The sequence below is a fragment of the Taeniopygia guttata genome, chromosome 12 (assembly GCF_048771995.1).
Source record: "Taeniopygia guttata chromosome 12, bTaeGut7.mat, whole genome shotgun sequence".
NCBI classification, from domain to species: Eukaryota; Metazoa; Chordata; class Aves; order Passeriformes; family Estrildidae; genus Taeniopygia; species Taeniopygia guttata.
In genome coordinates, this window is record NC_133037.1 from 9,531,982 (window position 1) to 9,553,499 (window position 21,518).

The following is a 21,518-nucleotide window of genomic DNA, read 5'->3' on the forward strand; positions in this document are numbered from 1 at the left end:
CACACCATCTCACTTCTTAGGCACCTGTGTGGGCAACCTCATCCTTGCCACACTGTCCCCCAAGCCAGCTTTCCTGGCAGCAGCTCAGCTGGACAGCATCTGCACCACTCAGTTATCAACTGGCTGGACTCAGTCTATGTGGGGGAAAAAAAAACTTTTCTTGAATCAGTTAAAAAGATATCTGTGTGAAAGTGGTGGTTTCTGCCTCAATTTCACTTGTGCAAAGGAAGCATAGTATTTGTGGATCTTATGGTTACCTGGATCAATCTCTGTTTGCACAGTCGGCCAGTTAGGAACCACAAGCAAAATAAAAATACTTCCTTTAAAAATTTAGAGCTGTCCCTTACAAGAACCTGTGGGGCTCCCTTTAATATCACTCTGATGGATATTCCAGCACTTGGGATACCTGTCTCATATTTTTCAGTTTAAAACCTTGTTGCGGCAGCAGTCTTTATCACCAGAGACTATTTTCATGTCAGATGGAAACAAGCAGATCAAGTGCTATTTATTCTGTACATCTGCATTTATTTCAGCATATACAGCTAGTCACATTAGCTACACTTTCTTTTTATGGATGCCTAGGAGATTGCTATCTAAACAAGGAACATTCCTTCTTCCTCCTCCTCCTCTTCAAAAAAAAAAAAGTTTTCACAAAAGTGGGAGGAGGAGGAAGAAAATTAAGCTAAAGCAGCACAATTACATCACCCTCAGCAGCATTTTGAGTACTAGGTGGGAGGGTGAGCCTCAGAGAAAACCCCCACTTCTGCCTGGGGTGACATCAGGAGAGAGAGATGCCTGGAACAGCAACAGTGGCAGAGCTAGAGACACGCCAGTGTGAAGTGCCCACTCTTTCCAAATGGGATTTGAACAGGGCCACAATAGTGTAGTTATTTCAAATTATTCTGCCTGTGCTGTCCAGATGTAAAGGGCAATCTACACACAAGACAGGCATTCTCTGTCATTTTTCTAACCCTTCATTTTTCCTTCTCTTTAACTTCCAGAGCAGCCTTCACACTGTTCCTGTGAGCACTGAGCAGGCAAAGGCCCTTTGATAATATCAGACTAACATTTGCCAGGACCTGCTCAGTTATGACCAAAGCCCTGTTCTTGAATCCCACCAAAAAATGCTGCCCAGGTTTTGACTGCTTCAGTAGCAGACAGATGATGCCAATGAGAAACTTTCACATGGAAGACGGATTTTGATTTCTAGACTAAAATAACATTTCAAAGATAGTTTCCTTAATGCCATCTAGCCTTCTAAGACAACACTTTCTCTGATACCTGTAAACAAAATGTGCAATTGCCTTAAAAGGCATAATATGCAATTTCTTTCTTGGTTATTGGCAGTTTTGCCAGTTAACAAGCTGATAGCATCAAAATCAATACCTCATTTTGTCCTTCAGACTCTCTGACTTCTACCTTTCCAGGAACCAATATCATATCCTTAATTACTAGAGCAAACAGCTGAGTTAATGGACATGAGGGGAATGGTGCTGCTACATATGGTTTGCAGAGGGGTCTTTAGGCAGTAAAGCACAACAAGATGTACTGACCAGTGAAAATAGGGCAGATCTTTTCCCAGCATGTAATTCCACCTTCGGAGGTATACTGTCCTAGCACCACCTCCAGGAAAAACACGGGAAGACCTCCCCCAAACAGGAAAATGAAATAAGGTATAAGAAATGCACCTGTTGAGAAAATACAATAGTAGATAATGAGATTAAATGATAGAATTTACACAAGATCATCAAAAAAGTGACAACAGGCAAATATAAACAAAGATATTTGTTTATACTTTAATATCACTATGCAATAATCTTATTCTGGGGTATTTTTGTTCATTTTTTCTGCTAAAAGGATGAAAGGGCATTTTCTTACCTCTTTAAAGTGAATATCTCCAATAACAATGGCAGATTGTTAGGCACACAATACTTTGACAAGGCTCAAACTGTTCTTATTCTGAAATCCCCTGGTCTCAAATCCTAATGGTCTATATTAATAGTATATCTTTTAGTTAAAACTCAGACTCAGCTGTAGCAGAAGTAAAAGAGCAGGAAAGTTCCAACAGCACAACATTTGAAATTCCTGTATTTTTTTCCCTAATAAAATTTTAATAAAAACTATTCAGTGATGAAACAATCTCTCCAGAAGACTGGTGAGGGAGGCAGAAAACACAGGTATGAACAGGTTTCTTAAAAACTGGATGAAAGCACAGAAAAATAGTGAGCATAGGGCAGACAGAGCGATTCCCGAGCGTGGAATGAAAACTCACCTCCGCCGTTTTTGTAGCAGAGATACGGGAACCGCCAGACGTTGCCTAAACCGATGAATCCCCCTGCCACGGACAGCAGGAAGTCGATCTTGCTCGCCCACTTCTCCCGCTGGGGTGGCTTTCCCTCAGCCTCATCCTCAGGCCGTGTCCCCGGGCTCTTGCCAGGGGAAGGTTTGAGGATGTCCTTGTGGAAATCTTTCAAGCACTGAAGCTTTTCCTTTGTTGCCATATTTCTGCTTTCTACACAGAAAAAGAAAAAAAAGTAAAGAGGGGTTTATTAAACAGTCTTCTCCAGCTGAGCTCTGTAACACTGCAAGAAATGCTTAGCCAAACTCATTCCGTACAAAACAGCGTTGTTTATTAAGCTGAACGGGGAAAATACTTGTGATGACTTCACTGACCAGGAGAGGCAAAGTCCCCCTGAGTGTGTGGTCACCTCTGAGCAGGCAGAGCAGTGTGAAGCCCTGGCACTGCTCGCTGCTGGCCTGCTGCCCGCAGGGAAGGGGCGCCCCAGCAGCGCTCCCCGTGCCGCCTGCTGCACGTGGTGCCCTGGACACTGCTGCTTCCATGCCCAAAATAAAGTACAAATCACTGCATCTGGTTCCTTCTAGAACATTTATGTGAAGTACGGAATAGTAAATCTCACCTTTCCAGATAAAAGCCATTCTTCTACTACCCCATAGCTTGAGCGATCCTGTATTATTTATTGCCTGCAATTTTCCATTCCCTGAAGTACTATAAACCTTTCAGAAAACTATACATTCATAAAAGCTGCGATGGAAAGTCATTTGTTCTAATCAGCCTGCAGGAACTGAAGGAATCTTTTCAGTTTATTCCATTTTCATAACTGCACTGTTTTCCCTTGACATCAATAAAGGGACAAAAATAAGCCTTTATATTCAATTATTGTGAAATGCACACCTATGCAATGGAACAGTTTGCTGAGAATGATGGCCCCTTAGTTAATTAAAAAGTCAGTGGCATGAACCATATTAAATCATAGCTGGTTTAATAATTTATACATATAATTTATTATAAAAATCATAGGCATTCAAAATAATAGCAGAAAGGATTATTCTAGCAAGCGCCTTTTTAACTAAGATTTTCAAATGAAAACAATTCAGGAGTAACTTGTAGCTTTTATGTTAACTGAGATGTCAGGCATATGCAGCCAATTAAGTCCCCACATAACTCAAGTGACTTCAGCTGGATCTGACCAGTTATTTTTGCATAGTATGTTGACACTGAAATTATCACCAGAACCAGGCAAACCAGCAAGTTTGTTCCAGATCACAACCACTCGCTACTTATACGTGTTGTTATGAGTATAGTCATAAAAAATATCATGCTGCAGATTATCCTGTTTGATAGCTGCCAGCCTCCCCTGTACCTGACTGAGCTCATGGCAGTGACCCGAAGATTAAGCTGATATTAGCTCTGCAGGAAGTTTTTAACCTGAAGATGATTTGAGATAGATATGATTCACTGTACCTGCAATGCTTTCCACTCACCACGGAAAGTTTCAGAGGGCTAACACTGCCACAAACCACAGCAGCTCCACATCACCCCTCTGGCACACTGGTGGACTTTGCAAAGCAGGCACTGTGACAGCAGCTGCCTATCAGGCCATGATCTAAAAAGGGACTTTAATCTCCACAACGTTAATCATTATGACTTTCTACTGGTTTTTAAACAAGGCCACTGGTGAGTGTGCTGGGTGACACGAGCACTGCAATACCTCGTGATCAACAGCAGAGAGAGCTCACAGAAGGAGAAAGTGAATCACAGGGTGATGGACCATCAACATGGCAAGGGGATGAAGGCAGTATATATTCCACCAAAATATCTCCTGTTGGTCACTGTTAGAGACATGGTACGAAATAAAGCAGTAATGGAATAAAAATGGTAGGGCCAGCTCTGTAACAGTCTTTGGGCACTGAGTTGCTTTTGGGCTTAATTCACAGTAGCTAGCTTGAGTAGCATGAATGGAGAATAATGGAGGTGCCTCTAAAATGGATTCACAGAAGCCTTAACATCCCTGAGACATCTGCATCTCACACCATGCCCCAAACAGGCACCATCCTGCATAAACTCCTGGAGTCCTTTCTTGAGGGAGAAAAAAAGTGGACATAACTGCTTTTCTTCACAGAGGTGGTTGTTGTCCTGCTCCCCTGCAACAGCTACCAGGTATGGAGAAAGCTCATTTTTGCCTTCATTTCCTATTTGTGCTCCTTGAATCCCTATCTTTCATCTTGCTGGAGCGTGTCATAACCATCAGGCAACAGTCTATTCTGGGCTGAGGAATGGAGGGCATTTGGATCGTCTCATGGAAGCTGTTCCTCACATGGGTTATTGAAACACTCATCAGCAGTGTGGAAAGAGAGAGGCTCACACCCAGTGTTTAGAGTATGCTCTTTTTTCCACACAGTTTTTTGGTGAACTGGTGGGACAGCCATAAACCTGCTTAAGAGGGCACAGAGATATATAGATTTCTAGATCCCTGCAGGATTAGGTTTGAAATAGAAGCTTAACTGCTCCCTGTGGAGACTGGGAGACTCCCGAAACAGAACATGGGAACACAGGCTCCCCTTATGTAAAAAAACCTAAGGAGACCTGCAGCATTAGCCACCTCTAAGATTAAAAACTCTTCAGGATTGCAGTTTTTTGCAATCTACTTTTATCTCGTGACACAGAGTTCTTTATTTTTCCACCAGCTCTAATCCTCTTGCCTGTGGATTTACTTTGACCCAGGTGTTAGTCAGTTCTACCCAGAGTTTGGAAAGCTGACCAGTTGATTGCATTCTGCAAACCCCAACTCTCCCTGGGACAAGGGGATCACCCTATGGTTTGTCCCAATTAGCTGCACACAAAATGTGAAGTGGTGCCTTTCCCGACTCTTTCTTTGTAACTGAGTGGAACTGCATTATAAAAAGGGATTTCTAGTTTGTCTCAAGATACCTCAAATTAATGGCTGTGCGTGAAAACCTAATTACTAAGTGTAAATTATGCTTCAGCCTGAGCTGGAGCGTGATGACAGATCGTGATCTCTCCCTTAGCCCACGAACCCTCAAAGTCATGCTTGCTTTTGGGGTCATTTCACTGTATGGGTGGCAGGAGATGAGCCACCACAACTTTGCTGCAAGTCACCAGCTCTCAATAGAGGGGCACACTACCTATCCAAGGCTTGCACAAAATTAGTAACAGCCCAGCTTTATTGTGTACAGACTTGCTAAAATCCCAGTTGTGTCTGGAGGACCGGCAGCTGTGGCTGGCAGGCACGTACAGTCCAGCAGTACCACAGGAACTGCCACTAAGCGGCCACCTGGGACTGTGCTCCCAGCCCATGTCACGTTCAAGGGATGTCGGATTTGTCCCCCTTTGCTGCCAACCATTGGTGTCCACCCAGCCATTCCCAATTACAGGAACTGTCTACAAAGGCTGCAAGGGTGGGGGGTACGGGCGATTCTCCCTGGTGAAGAAAAGCCAAGAAAAGTAAGTTTGTTTAGTGAAAGGCATTGTCTTTTTCCTTAATGGGGTTGGAGTTTCATTTCCTTTAGCTATGTCCCACTGGGTGAGGCTAAAATGGCTCTTAAGGGAAATAGTCTGACAGAGATGCTGAAACAATATGTTGTCACCGCCCAGGTCAGAACCAGAGAATAATAGGTTATTTTTACTGTATCACTTAGTGGGGATGGTATCCGAGATCTAAGTCCATCAGATTCCCCCAAGGAAATATATTGTGAAAAAATGCTCTTACAACCACATAGTCCAAAAGGAGTGATCCAAGTTTGAGGCATATGTCTTGCCTCCCGGAGACACACGTCTGCCCTTCAGGAGCCACATCTGACTGTGAGAGTATCCCCTCCAGAAAGCTTCAGATGGCCCCAGGAAGCTTTGGCTTCATCTGATGAACTCAATATGGATAAATAAAAAGCATCAGTCAAGCCTGCTATTTATGGTGTGCCCCTAGGCTGAGCCCAGTCACACTGCAAGAGCCTGATCTGATAGCAAGGGGAGAAAAAATCCAGACTGGGGAAGGCCCAGAACTGCTCTGACATATAGACTGGTACAAACCCTCATTAACTGAGGACGGAGTAATCAATTATCAAATCAATACTGGCAAAATATGGAAAAATAGAACAAGGGATTGAGCACGGATACTTTGCACTTCTCAAGTACCTGCTTGCTGGTGCAGCCAGGAGACCCTTCCACAGGAGAGTCATGTGTCTGTGCCTTGCACAAATTTCCTCAGGTGAAATACCCTGCAATAACCAGGCACTCTTGCTGACCCCCATGACTGATCAATCTTTGATACCCAAGTGAAAATACTTCCATAAGAAGAGTGTTTTCACAGCCAGCTTGGCTTGGGCCATCCCCTGGGCTACAGCTATCAGATCTTCACATGTAGAGTCTGCACCTCAGATAACCCATACCCTTTAAAAAAATACTGGCATTGAAATGTAGTCCTTCATAACATGCAAGAAAATGAGGGGTAGAGGAAGGGGGAGGCGCTGCACAGAGGGGGCAGCGATGCCCATGAGGGGAGGCTGCCGGCACAGCCAGGATCTGCTGGCTGTCAAAACAGACACAACTCCCAGTACTGTTGAACCATTGATTTCTTTTTTACAGACAACACATTACACATCTGATTATACGTCAGATTACACATCTGAAAATACAGTGTATTCAGTTTTTGCTTTGGGATTACAGTAATGATCCGCTCCAAGCTTCTTACAGCTGAAGACAAGCGACCAAAGCACAGCAACGCCTTCCAGGAGGAGCCTCCAGGACAAGCACATCATGGATGCCACCTCATTTAATAGTCACTAAAAATCAAATCTTCAAACAGTGCTTTTCCAAATGCTGATGGAAATGGGAAAATCAAAGTCTGGCCATAGACACAGATATGTGTTTGTAAATATTTACACATGCTAAAATGCATGCCCTGTCTTGCACCTGAACACCAGAAACCACAGCAAAGCAGATACTTCTTTTCTGGCCAATGCATATAAACTTTGATTAAAGATTCAGCATGCTAAATTGTTGACTAGAGTGATAACTAAGCAGGTTTTTTCCTAGCTTCTTTCTGTTCGAAAACTAAAAGCAAAGTACACATTCAGAGTGTCTTTCACCATGATGGGAATGTTGCTTGAAGAATGACTGTATGGCTGTACCACTGATTTTACGGACTATTTTTGCAGTATGATGTGTATCATCATTACTTCTGCTTTCAAGGACCCTTTTCTACTAAACTCAACCTGTGCAGACTGTATATCGTGAGCTTCTCAGTGTTCCCTCATTCTTTTCTGCCTCAATGACTTTTGAAAGACATCAGTTTACCGCATTATAATTAATTCTTCTAACCGTGTTTAAGCTCAGTGCTTCGTTAGACATTGCCATCTCTCTTATTTTTCTGTCATTTATTTTGTATTCTGCAAATTGAAGTCAAAATTCCCTTAAAAACTAAGCTTTCCTAGAACTGCCAATCTATTTGTGGGTTGGCTCTTTAAAAAAAATTATTATTTTACATTCACATTCATGACTATTTCAAAATTAAATGCCCTGATTGCTGGATCAGAGCTGGTCTTCAAATAAGCAGCTTCCACTTTCATTGAGAGCAATGGAAAAACTGCTATTGATTTCAACAGTAGTAGGATCAGGTCCCAAATAAAACTGCATTTATTATGTTTGGCTCATTTCCTAGGATTACTTGGAACTTTGAAAGCTATAATTCTTGATGTTGACAGCTCTCCCTCCCTCCCAGGGCAGTGTGGTTAAGCCAATCGATACATGATTAAAATAAACAGCCCCTTGATCAAACTCATGGCTTTAGTGCAAGTCTTTCTGATCTGGAGGAAAAAAAAAGCCTTTATGTCTGCCAGCCCTCAAGGCCCCACCAGCATCCAAGGAGCACCTGACTTCACTTATTGTCCCTAATTCATATCCAAGTTCATTCTGCTTCATTGAACAAGATACCTACAGTTTCTGAAAAATAATACCACTCTCTTTCCTGCACACACTGCCTCTCTTCCTACTAAAAAGTGCCTCTAAAAATTCCCTGAACTACAGCTCACTGTTCTGTGTTTAATGGACTCCTCTTTTTCTGTATACTTTTCCCTGGGTTTTGGTTGTTATTTAAACCCTAGAATCCATTTGTCCTTTCTTCTTGGTTTTTGCTCCAACTTTCTCCATCTCCCTTCTCACTTCTTCATAATTTTCTTTTCTTTCACTGTGATGCTTTTTTTAGTCTTCTAAGATTGACTGGAAAATCTGCTACTAAAAATTTTCTAGGAGGAAAATGAATTTATTTATAAAGCTGAAGCCTACTCTGAAAGAAAAGCCCAGGGCTTAATGCAATTTCTTTTTCATCGGTTGTGGTCTGGACAAAAGGTATCTTTTTTCCCTACCTGCTTTTTTTTTCTTGCTGCTGTTTCCATTCATGTTCTTCAAATGCTTCAAATAGGAACCATGTCACAGCACTGAGCTGTTATAAAATCCTACATCTTTGCTCAGATTTCAGCAGCAGAAACTCTGCAGTCACATAATACTCTAGATGCTCATTTTGTTCTACTTATTTATGTCAAAGAACAAAGCAGTTACAACTAAACCTGGAACAGGAGGAAATTAAAAACTCCTTTTCTGTTGTGTGAGGTGGAAAGGAGGAAAATGAATACCCACAAATTCCAATGGATTTCAGAGGGAACATGACCCTGACCCTAAACAGAGGCTGAAGCAAAGATGATGCTCGCCAGCCTCATTGATGGAGCCTGAGTCCCCAGGAGATGGCACAGGGCAGTCGTGACTGTCAGGGGAAGAGCATGGGATGCAGTGGAGGTCTGGCACACTGAGTCACACTGGTTATGACTCTGTTCTACTGAAATCCCTGGTGGGATTTCACAGTGTCTCCTGTATCCCAAGTGTCCTGCCTGGAGAGCCATGGTGCTCCTGCTCTGTCCCCTCCTCAGAGAAGCAAGCCCAGGGGCTGCTCTGGCAAAGACAACCAAGGGGAAGGAGCAAGGGGTTGGCAAAAGCAGAGAGACTGAGGGGAAACTGCTCATCCTCACTGTGCTGGTAACTCTGTGCAGGAGAACAACCAGTTAAAATTTGGGTTTGCTCACGTGAAGCCAACTGCCGACCCAGTTTAATGGCTCTGGGTGTGCCAGCTCACAGCCTCCTGACTGCCAACAGGCTGGAAAGAAACACCAGCTTCCCACTGCCATCCCTGCCTGTCCCTCTGCTCTACCAGCTCTTCACTGGGTGACACCACCTCTTTGTCCTTACGAGAGGGCCCTTAACAAAATGCATTCTATCCATGTGGTGTAGCAAGCTGATGGCTTTCCAAGCATGATGGGCATTGTTGAAGAAGATTCAACAAGCTGTGCACATCCTCAACTCTTCTGTCTCCTTGTACCCCGAAGTTACACACCTTCAGACCAAGGGAACAAGCACTGTCCTATTTTGCTTCCAATTCTGAAGCTCTGTATCTGAATGGACTGCAATTCTCTATCAAGCCCTGGCGTTAATTAAGTAATTTCTATTGCCACAAATAAACCACAGCAAAATCAATTAAGGGATGTCCTTCATCCTGCTATAAAAAAAAGCAAACCCCCTAAAGCTCACAAAGCTTATGAACTCAGTCAGTGGTGTGCACTGTGCCTATTGAATTTTTTTGCATGTGATTAATAGTGTATTGATCATATGTGACACTTCTGCAAGGCACTTGCAACACACAATAATGTCAGACAGCAATTTCCATGCTACAATAATGGAGCACTGCCCCTGTGCAGGGAAGATAAACAATAAAGTAGTCATTTAGTGAGGCAAATGTGCAATAAAATATATTAATTCATTATATCAAAGTAGTTTTTTCTTGGGGATAAATAATTTCACCCTCACCCATTTTTTCTCTCACACTAATTCTAAATTTAGCCTTAAATTAACTCAGTTTGCCAATACTAATGTTCGGGGTTTCTCACAATTGAGGAGTACTGTACTTTTTCATTATGTTTTCTAACTAGGTAAAAAACAAATGAATGTGTAAGATTACATGTTTTTGGAAAAACAAGTAGTGTCTTCTATACCCAGCAATGGCTTTGATCAGCTGTTGCCATACCTGCCTAGGCTACCTCCACACAAAGCCAGTTATGTTTTTACTGCCTCTATCCATTCATCTTGAACAATAACTGAGGACAGATTTTCATCCCACCTGTGGCAGCTGTACAAACATGTCATACAGTACTTTATTCCCAGAAATCTAGATCCCTGCACCATCAGTGGAAGGGAATAATCCTTTCTTCTCCTTTGTTCCCGTGCCCCATCTGCCCAACACCTGATTTTTTTTTCTAGAATACATTAATGGAAGGAAGAGTTGTGCAACAGGGCACTGTGGGTGGAAAGCAGCCAGCCAACCTGCACCAGGAAAACAGCTATTACACGCACGCGATCCGCAGTGTTAGTCCCATTACAGGGCTATAAAATCTGAGCAGGTTACAAAGCCCTGAGGGCTGGGCCATGAGCACTAAAACTTAATGGTGAGAGCGAGCTACTTTTGATTTTAGCCTTGACTTCTCCTCCATGCTGGCAGTAAATATCAGCAAAAATATGACTCAGTGACAGAAATGAGCTGTAATCTTTTAAGAAGTGGAGTATCAACCCTTTGCTGAAGAACCAGGGCACCCAGGTGACTGGGGTGCTCTGCCAGGGCACCTCAGCTCACAGGCCTTCAGCCACAGAAATTTCCTAAGCACCTTGAGGTTTAATTTACTGCTGTTGTTTTCTTTTCTTCAAGCAAAAAACAAGAAAAAAAAAGGGAACAAAAACTTTAGGCATATGAATTTTCACACAGGAAATTGAAACCACTGACACGGCAGTGCAGCAGCGCGGGCGGGTCTGCAGGAGACATGCGAAAAGAAGAAGTGGCAAAGCTGATGCTCAGGGAGAGCAAAACTTTGCAAAACAGATTGGTGAAACATAGACTTTCACACACAAAAAAGTGAAGCTCTGTAGACACTATGATATTTATTTGCTTTCCTGCAGCTGGTGCCAGGTGCTGGCTTGCACAGCCAGACAATGGCATGTTTTGTTTAATCCCAGAACAGCCTTGGCTCTGTCTCCAGCTGCAGCCCCATCCTCTCAATTTCCCTGGCTGCCCAGAGCCACTCACTGTGCTCCTGGAGGGCATTTGGGAAGGAATACCACTATGTCTTACAGGCCTTGCAATGGGCATTATTCGATCAAAATAAATAAAGTTCTGAGTTGCAAATAAAACCTTTAGTACTGACCACTAAACCACAGTGCTTTTAAATGCCATGTGATTCAGACTGATTCCCAACCAGAGGTGTATTTTCAGTTCAGTTTTGCCATGGGTCTCTGACATTTGCTTTCATAGACTGAGCGCTGTGCTCATTTTTATGTCAAGAGATATGAAAACCAAACAGTGCCAGAACAAATACTTCACTTTTCCAAGGAAACTAACACATAAACCACTTCTGCATACCACGGTCTGCAAAGTGCAGGGCACACACCAAGCAGGAACAAAACCTTGGGCCCATACCCTCCTTGGACAAAAGCCCCACAGAATCCACTCTTGAACTGCTGTCTCTAAAGGGAATTGTTTTAGAGCAAAGGCTGACTCCAACACAAGGCACAAGTATCTGCAGTCCCACCTTCATACCAGGGTGAATCCCACAGGCTACAGGCACTTGTTTACTTGTTTTTCTGTTGGCTTTTGCAGGTAAGCTTCCCCAAATACAGCATGACATTATGTGAACAGACTATTTTTCTCCATCTCCTCTTACCTTTTCAAACAAATGCTAGCTGATTATTTCATTACAGGTTGCTTTTATAGTCCTGGCCTGAGTACTATAAACTGAACTTACTCCTGTTACCAGCTGAGGATCTTTCTTAGTGCAATTTCATCTTTGCGAACACACTTAAATAGGATACCAATATGGCACGCTAGTATCTAAAACTGTCTTCGTCGTGACTACAATTATATTTCACTACTTGGTTTTCTTATGCAAAAGTTAATAATGGACAAGTGGGAAATTGTTTCAGTTCCACTATAAACAATAGGCACCTGAGAAGCAGCTGAGATAGCAACAAAAACACATCACATGCAAACTAATGGTAGAAAGTGAGAGACTTATTTGGTTGACTTGTCTGAATTTTTGTAGGTGACCTTTACAAGAGCTACATGAACTTGTGATAACTTTACAGAAGGAGAAATCACCTAGGTGATCTAAAGTCAGATGTACAGCATGAAGTTCCACATTTGGATACTATCTGTCCATGAAATTTGACTTGTAACCCGTTGCTTGTGTACTGCACAAAGAGCACTGGAGAAGGGCACTTCAACCCTACTGAGCAACAGTATCTTCCATTATTATACTCCCTCGACCTGGCGCAAAACCCTTTTCACACTTGAAAGAGCAGTACCCTGCATCATTTAAGCAGGATCTGTATGAGGTGAGAGTATTTATGTGGTTACAGAAAGGGGAGGGCAGCAATGAAAGCAAGTCTATCCTGTTAAATCTGGATTTTAGAATCCTGCCTTGTATAAAAGGGGACAACAAAAGCTTTTGGTTGCTCATATTTAGTCCTTCTTCAATCCACTATGGTAGCCCCAGTTGTACACTTTACTTTTGATAGAACCTGATAGAAAACCAGGTGTTTACATAAGAAATATACTTCTTGTTGATAAAGTAGAGAGATGGAGGAAAAGCACCTTATCTTGTCAGACTTGAAAGAGAAACCCTATGAAATATTCCCATTTCTTTTTTCCCACCAAGGGAGTCTCTGAAGGTTGTTTTTTTTGTTTTGTGGTGTTTTGTTTTTTTTTTTTCCTCCCCTAGAATAGCTACAGCATTGTTCAAAATCCCCTAGACTGATATGGTGAATCTGAGTGGGATCTTGCTTTCTCTCAGCACAATTAAAATAACATTGTTCTGACAAAGGGCGTTTTTTTGGCTAACATATGGGCTGACCATGAAAATTTGCTACCCGATGGAGCTCGCAGATGCCCCTGTGCACGTCCCAGCTTTCTGGCAGACAGCTGCAGGGCTGGGAGGGCCTTGAGCTGAGGAGCAGATGCTCGGTGCAGCATTAACTCCCTGACGTGGTTACGGCTGCATGAGGAAACCAGCATGCAATGGCCCAGCCAGGGCAGTTGGTGGCCCACTAAATCCTAAACACCCCAAACATCTCTTCAAGGCTGCTAGAGAATAAGATTTGTCACTGAAAAGGAAAAATAAGGTGATATTTGCTTTTAAGTATTTATCATCCTGATATAATTATGCTTCAAACTCTTCATTTGTTAGCTTCAATTGGAACTTACTGAAGATTTGAAGAGAGCTCAAGTGAAATCCTGTTACAAATTCCAAATAATTTCAGAGATACCTAAATTTCACCTACTAATCTCATCTGAGGTCACCGTTTACATCTGGATATTGTTCCCATGTAAGTAAAACCTCTGTCACCTCACTGACCTTCAGGAGGTCGCTCCTGTTCTATGCAGGTATGAATGACAGGGAGTGAAGAGTTAATGACATGCACAGCACTATGACTGAATCAGTACAGGAAGTGGGTGTTAAACAGAACCATAAAGTAATTCAGGGTAGAAGGCATTTCTGGAGGTCACATAGCGCAGCCTCCTGCTCAAAGAAGGGCCAATATCAAAATTAGACTGGCTTGCTGATGGCCAAGATCTGGCCAAGTGTGGAGACTGCACAATCCCTGTGCAACTTTTCCCACTGCTTCACTCTGCTCAGGATGAACATTTATTCCGTATAAACAATCTGAATGTCTCTACTGGACAAATAAAGAAGATGAGGAGCAAAACAGAGAGGAGGATTAATACAGAATGACAAGATGATACCAAATGGAAGGCTCACTCTTCACTCTTCTGGTACTGCACACATACAATACAAGCAGTTGGAAAGCAAAAGTTACTGAGGGGGTCTGCAGTGAGCAACAAATGGGCAAGCTCCAGGTTAAGTACAAAATAAGCAACAGTCCCTGGTGGCAGCATATCGGACAATACCCATTTTATTGTCAGAGTAAAACATATTCCTTTAAGAAAACCAAACAAAAAGCCCTACTGAGTGCTTCAATGCATGCCAAGCAATTACTGCTTTCCACAGTGTGCCCTGTGACTCACTGTGCCACAATGAACTGGCATATGGTGCTCATTCAGGGTATATAACTCACACATTAGCTCTGAAGAGCTAATAGTTACTTGGACTCTAGTTAATTTTGGGGGTTTTTAATTTCCCCATGGCAATGCAATAAATGTCATGCTTATTATTGTATTATTATTTTTAAAAGTGTTTTTAGTGGCAGGCAAGTGTCATTAACGCCTCAAATCTCTCATATGCAATGAAAATCAATTCAGACAAACTCTGGCATGCGAAAGCACATAAATAATTGGTAAACACTACCTGTGGTCTTCTGGGTCCAGATTTGGCTGATGCCAAGAGCAATCAACTCCTTTTTGGCTGCAAAGGATAGGAGGGCACTCAATACCTTGCAGAAGGCACTCAGTACCTGGCAAAAATCAAGCTTTCCGTGTGCCAGCTCCCCATGAAAGAGCAAACCATGAAGCACGTGCAACAAAAAAGGTTCTTTTCTCTGCAAGGGAAGGCAATCTCCTAGAGAGACACAGAGACAGCTCTCTGAAGGCTGTCAAATACTACTCTGGGCTGGAGAGGGGGCACTTTCTCTTACAAAAGGAAACATAAAAAGTAACAAAGCTTCTCTCTTTGAGTGAGTCTGCCCAAGAGCAGTAGACTAGAAATCCAATTTTTATCATGAAGAAAACATCAGAGATGCTTAAAAGCAGAGACTGAGTAGTGGCAGCAGTAACTGTGTGCAATTACAAGAAAATTCTTCTCTTGTAATCAAGACACCTCAAATGAGCCCAGGCTGCACCATGACTGTGAGTACAATCAAGAAAACATGGCTTCAAGAGTGCTAATGGAGCTTTCCACCATACCCAGATGATTTCATTGGGATAAGAATCCTGTAGAGGTAAGGGCTACTTAACCCTTGTATGCATTTGACAAAAGTACACTGAAGCCAGTGCCACCCATTAGCAAAAGTGGATCAGAAGGATGGAAGTGGCTAATTTAGATTTTGTCCATATAGGGACCTAGAAATGCAGCAGAAGTACAATGGGGTTGAAAGTCAGCAGGGCTGATTCCTGAAAAAGGAGTCCTGACTTCTGACTAATTTGGAAAATTAATCAATAGCAATGCTATTGGAATCAACAAAACTATGCTGGAATAAGTCAGTTGAGAATTATATCATGCATTCCTATGTCTTTGAGCTGATTTCACAGGTATGAAACAACACATCTCAAATGTGACTTGGAAGGCAAAACATAAACACTTCAGCCTAAAACTCTACTGCTCCTGATCCCCAAGGACACAATTATTCCTTCAGTGGTTTCCTGTACAGACCAAACGCAATGATTACCAATACAAATACTTTTCCCTGTGTTTTTGCTTTACAAAATGTAAATTTTGTACTGTGTCATCTCAGGTGTTTTCTTTAGGATTTAACACAATGGTGATGGAAGAATATCGCCATGACTTTACTATGAATGGCAGTGGGAAACAAGGACCTGCTCTGCCTATTTCCTCACCTTGAATCTCCTGAACTCTTTAGTTGAGTGGGAGATAGCTGAACCAAGACTCCCAGCATTTCACCTGCACTTTTTTGTCACTGCTCCATAGGTTCTTAGGAAATATATTGTGACCATTAGCAATCTCCTCATAAATATCTTTGATTTAATAAAATATTCGTTGCATCTCACTCAGCTACCTTCCTCTAGAAATGTATTCAAGAAAGGGCAAAAGTACCTAACAATTAAGTAGAGCTGAGGCCTTTTTCCAATCAAAAGTCACGTTCATCTATGCAAAAATGGCAAAGTCTTTATTTCACTCAAGGAAATAAAACCAGCATTTAGGTAATCACCACCTTCTTCTCAATGCAAAGACCCTCCTGCCAGAGAAGGAAATGCTGCCCTTGCCCAGATCCCAAACATTCATTCTCTTATTGGCTAATTCATGACAGTGTTAGCTAGATTTTCATTACAGAGCATTATTTATAGCTGCTGTTTTCATGAAGCAGCTGTAATAAACAAGTGAGATTTATGTTCCTTTTAAAATTGCTTGAAATGATTAGCGTTAAATTTAGACTCTGAAAAAAATCTGAGTCTACTGATTTTTCTATTTTTTTAATAAATACAGAAGCTACAAAGCAATTTACCACCACCAATCAGGCCTGGGTCAAATGCATGCCATATAGCAGCCAAAATGTGTTTCAGATGAGGAAATAATCTAAGTTCTCCAAACAACCTTTTAAAAGTAAATGATGGTTGTGCTGAATGAAATGCTTTAACAACTTGCACTGTGTGCTATTTTTCTCCAGCCTAAATGCAGGCAGGCCTTTATTTTATTCCTGTTCTGGTCTGTACAGGTACAAATGGGCACCCTGGATGTGGATCACACTGGTGAGATCAACGAAAAGCAGGATCAATACTGAGTCCCAGACCCAGACCAGAATTTTGCAGCTGCTTCCTTGATTTATGCTGCATCTAAAAGACCTAACCCATGTCAGACATTCAGATACCAAACTCAGAGCTTGTGGTTTGCCCTCATCTCTGCATCATTTACTTTTTCCACTCATTGCCCCTCAACCACAGCTTGCTGTATTGACAGTCCAGACACTTATTTAGAATAAATAAACACAGTGCCCTCTCCAACCCGATTTGGCTGTTTCACAGCTGGTGCTGCACTTCAGAGCCTGATCCAACAAACCTGCTTCATGACAGCACCAAACAAACATAATCTAAAAAGCTTTCCACCCATAGTTGGGTTTTTTTGGTTGGTTGGTCAGTTCTGTGACTCGTCAGCCTAACAGTATTTTTTGTGGTGCAGCTGCCACCACCTCAGGGGTCCAGGTTTCCTCAGAGCAGTGGGAAAGACAAGATGAAATCCCAGGGGCCAGGACAGAACCTTAGCAGTTCTACAAGAGAGGGCTGATGTCCAGCAGATGTTCAGCTGACTACAACCCCAGGAGAAGTGAGGAAAAGATCATCTGCTGTGGGAAAGATCACATCATGCCATGCATAGAAGAGGTACAAACCCAATATTCTTATTGTATAATGAGGAAGGGTACAAAATGAAGACAAGCAGAAGGTGAAACCTGCCAGTTCTTATGAACTTTTTTAAGTAGAGGAAGGAAAATCAGGGAAGATAGACAAATAAGAATGATATAGCTGGGAAATGAGTCTGGACTAACATGCAAAAGACAGCTGTAATAGGTATCAAATTTTAAAATTTTAAGTACTTTTCTCTACATAGGGTAAAACAGTAACAGCTTCTATGTAAATGATAAAATCCCAGGGCATTAAAATAAATAATGGCACACTGTTTCAAAATATTCCTGGATAAAATAAGTGGCATGCAATGGGATGGGGATTTAATGTTAGGAAGTATAAAGCCCAACATCCCAGGAGAGCAGTAACATTGCCTGAGGAGCAGCTAGCAAAGCCATGAATCCAAGAATAACCTAAAGGTGATTGCAGGTAAGATTAGCCAAGTAATAGAGTTTCTCTGTGTGATGTTTCTGAGTGATGCAGAAGGGTCAAAGGCTAAGCTATTTCTGGATGTGGACAAGGGAAGGGGTGATAGGAAATCTAAAGCATAATGCTATGTCAAAACAGCCACAGTGAACTAATTATGAGTTGTTCAAGTCTCCACAGATTAGAAAGGAGATAGAAAAATTAAAGGAAATACAAATAAGGACAACAAAAGTGATCTAAGGAGAGAGTAAGAGAGCTAAGATTAATATGTTCTATAAATGAGAAGACTTCTGGGCTGAGATCCAGCTATAAATACCTTCCAGGTACTGTGTATAGAGCAAAGTAATTATTCTAGCCCAAAAGGTAGTAAGACAAGAAGCAATTGCTTGAATCTAGGAATGGAAAAATTCAGGATATATAATAAGAAAAAGTTGTTTGAAGAGACACATCTGCTCAACAAGGCAGATTCCCAAGGTGAAACCTAAGGCACACTTACTATATGTAGTCCAGAACAGATTGTATAAGAATGGGGCTCTCGGAAATTTTGCCATCACACCTTTCTACTGTCCAAAAAGATCACCACAGTCCAGCTTACTGATCTTTAAGTTGCATTATTTTATGGGTTATCCTTAAGACTGCTTCTCTATTTAAAAAAACACCCCAAAACAGCACTCAACCTATACATCCAGGTAGTGACAATACATCCACACCAGAGCTCAGAGCTAGGGGTGTGCAGCACTCCAAGGAGCATGGCAAACCTCTCTGCTTCTCTTCAGGCTGTGCAGTGGTGTGGACAATGTGAGTCTACTGGGTACTGGGCATGAGTGTCAGCAAGAACAAATACACTGACCCAGATCTCAGATTATGCCGAGTACCTCAACACTGAGGTCAAAGGCCAAAGTGGGAACTACTTCTTGTGATACTCATGGTCTTTCTCAGCCTTGTGTTAAGACATCCTGCACAGAAGCTTTCAATGTCACTGCATAAATTATATACTTTGATTTATGCTTAACTGAAAACCAATGCTAGCAGTGTTCAACAACTCTCAGGAGTTCCAAATAGAAAATAAAGAAAAATATAAAATAAAATCCCCAAAACATTTGCAACAGACCTTACCATTTTCAATGACAAACGGGTACACACAAATGTGAGGAATATAAAACCCAAGTACCCTTAATACCCTCCCTTAAACAAATCCCATCCCAACTGCACTCACCAATCGGGACTTCTGTCCCCTCCTCAATGTAGATGGGCAGTGGTGATTCCTCCATAGGATGAGGCACTGATGGAAAGTAATGAATTGTGGTAGTATTTGTCGCAAAGTGACTAAAATAAGATGGTCACTTTCTTATCATTACAACTACATATGGCTGGTTACGATCACAAAGAGCCCCTTCTCAAAGTAGTCACCTCCTGTCACAGAGACCGGCCCAAGCCACGGCCTGAGGGGTTAATCCCCACTGAGCACTCACTGCCACAGGAGTCAACTCTCTGAACAGGACCTGGGAGAGATCCCTGTCCTGGATGCTTCACCATCCTGCCCTCTCACTATCACCTCAATGCTCCCATCCCTGGAGTTTAACTCTCTTTTGGAAACTCCCACCATTGTAGAAGCCGAGGGAAGCCAATGCACAGACAGGCACAAACAGAGTTATCGAGTTAAAGTCATAATATTTCATGCACAGAACCAGAGGAGAGAGGCTCTGATGCTCAAAGCTTGCTGCTAGCTGTTGAAAAGCCACAGCATGTGATGGAAGGCTGCACTGCAAACGGCCTCTGGACCACTGACTTTCCATTAATCATTTTAGAGTGTATGTATTGGACTTAGAAATTTTCTTTGGGATATTGCAATCTCCAAGCAAAACTCTCCAGATCTGCACTGCATGGTTATTCTGCAATTTCCAGACACCGTACAGTCACTGCTGTAGGGTTCATCTGTTTGGGTTCTTCTCTATTTGGGAGCTTCTTCTCTTAAAGGGGTTTTTGCCCTTTATAATCTACGGGAAGCATATGCTTCACAGGATTTTCAAGAGATTTGAATTTCCCATTCTAGATTGAAATAATAATGAGCTACAAATGTTAAAAATGTTCATTACTCAAAAACCTTCTGGATTTTTTTTTTTCTTCTCTGTTACCTTTTAAAAATGATGATATACCTTCTCAAAGATAACGCTTAACCTAGTCTCAGCTAGGATTCCCAGCAGCAGGAAAGGAGGATTCTTTAATCCTTTGTGGGGTATCCTTCACTTAGTAGGGGATTTCGTTGGTTTCGGTTTTTTGTTTTTTTTTTTTTTTTTGAAAGATTGTCTTATCCATAAAGCCAGCCAAAGAACACTTGTGCTTTAAAGCTATTACATGAAGCATCTAACAATGTTTCTGCTAGCAACACAACCAGAATAAAGAGTGTTTTCAACAGATGCTTGACTAGCAACAGGCGTAAGAACCCCACGCTGGTGTTTTGCAGGACGCAAAGGGCTGCCAGCTCCTGCCTTTCCGTCAGCCCACCCCTCGCTCACGTGGAAGATGAAGGGAAGCACAGGGGAGAGGAAGAGCAGAACACGGTTGCCTACAGAACTACTGTACAAGCCACAGAAATCATGGTCTACCGGGACGCCTTGCGCAAGCCACTTTTATCTAGAAGCTGAACTAACATTCCAGCTCAACAATAGCAAAAAAACATTTGTTACCACACGGCATTTTGCTACATATTAACCAGCAAGTTGCTACGCAAGCATAATGGAGTGCTGCAATTCCGAGATACATGTTGTTAAAAAAAAAAAAAAAAAAAATTGATTTATGGGAAATCAGCCTGAGGTGAGTGCTCGTGGGCTTGCCATGCCACTGGACACAGTACATGCTCGGAAGTTATGCGAAGCGGGCCCTGCATTGGGAACAATGCAGTCGTTTTCCTTGCTGAGCTAATTTTGCATAAAGGCAATGAGAGTCTTCATCTATGCAGCCCCGTAAAACATTTAATCAGATTTATTTACTAGGAAGAAACATCAGAGCAGAGCTTTCTATACTACTCAACAGTTTTCAAAGCTGAGATCTGCGAAAAAAACCCAGGTTGCTAGATGGTGTGAAAAAAACCCTGTTGTGTTTTTATGCCATGCAGCTTTCTCAGTCCCACGAAGAATACTTTAACAGGCTCCCCAGACCGAGAGCCAGGCTGGAGCTGAATGGTTTCACAAAACATTTGCAACAGTACCCACCAATGGCTGGTGGCATCTACTCTTACTTAAAAGGGCACCACCATAGGTTGTAGAGAAGGCCTGAAATACCTACAGGCTATGTGAGGCCAGGTACACGTACAGACACTCTCTTACCATACATACACATGCACACAGCTGCACACAACAAATGGCTCTATGGGCAGAACTTGGATTCTGTAGGATCCAAGGCACAAAAGCTGACTTTGTCACAGCGTGTGGGGAGCAAGGACTCTGGGGTGCAAAATCAAGCTCTCACTTATGTGTCTCCTCTGCTTTGGGCAAACCATTTTAACATTATCCCTCCAGGATTTACACACCGGCTTTATGGGCATGCTGCTTAAATGTCTGCAAAGTGCTTTGCAACGTTTTCTAAATTCTGTGGTGATACACACAGAAGAACTGCACAGACAGATTTAAGATATCAGTTGCTGAGCATTATTGCTGTATA

At 42.2% G+C, this 21,518-nt stretch overlaps 1 protein-coding gene across 15 annotated transcripts in view; it reads right to left on the reverse strand.

The window, feature by feature from the left end:
- SLC6A6 (solute carrier family 6 member 6) overlaps positions 1-21,518 on the reverse strand; it is a 93,746-nt gene that overhangs the window by 31,855 nt on the left and 40,373 nt on the right. For 6 of the 15 annotated variants that reach the window (XM_012572728.5, XM_030283290.4, XM_072935065.1 and 3 more), the window contains 2 exons: positions 2,273-2,512; positions 1,554-1,688 (listed from right to left, as the gene is read on the reverse strand). In XM_012572728.5, coding sequence (XP_012428182.1) covers positions 1,554-1,688; positions 2,273-2,501 — 364 coding nt within the window. In that variant the 5' untranslated portion in view covers positions 2,502-2,512. Of the gene's footprint in view, positions 1-1,553; positions 1,689-2,272; positions 2,513-14,709; positions 14,767-19,074; positions 19,141-21,518 lie in introns of all 15 variants that reach the window. The other 9 variants (XM_030283291.4, XM_030283287.4, XM_030283284.4 and 6 more) reach the window with 3 other exon arrangements.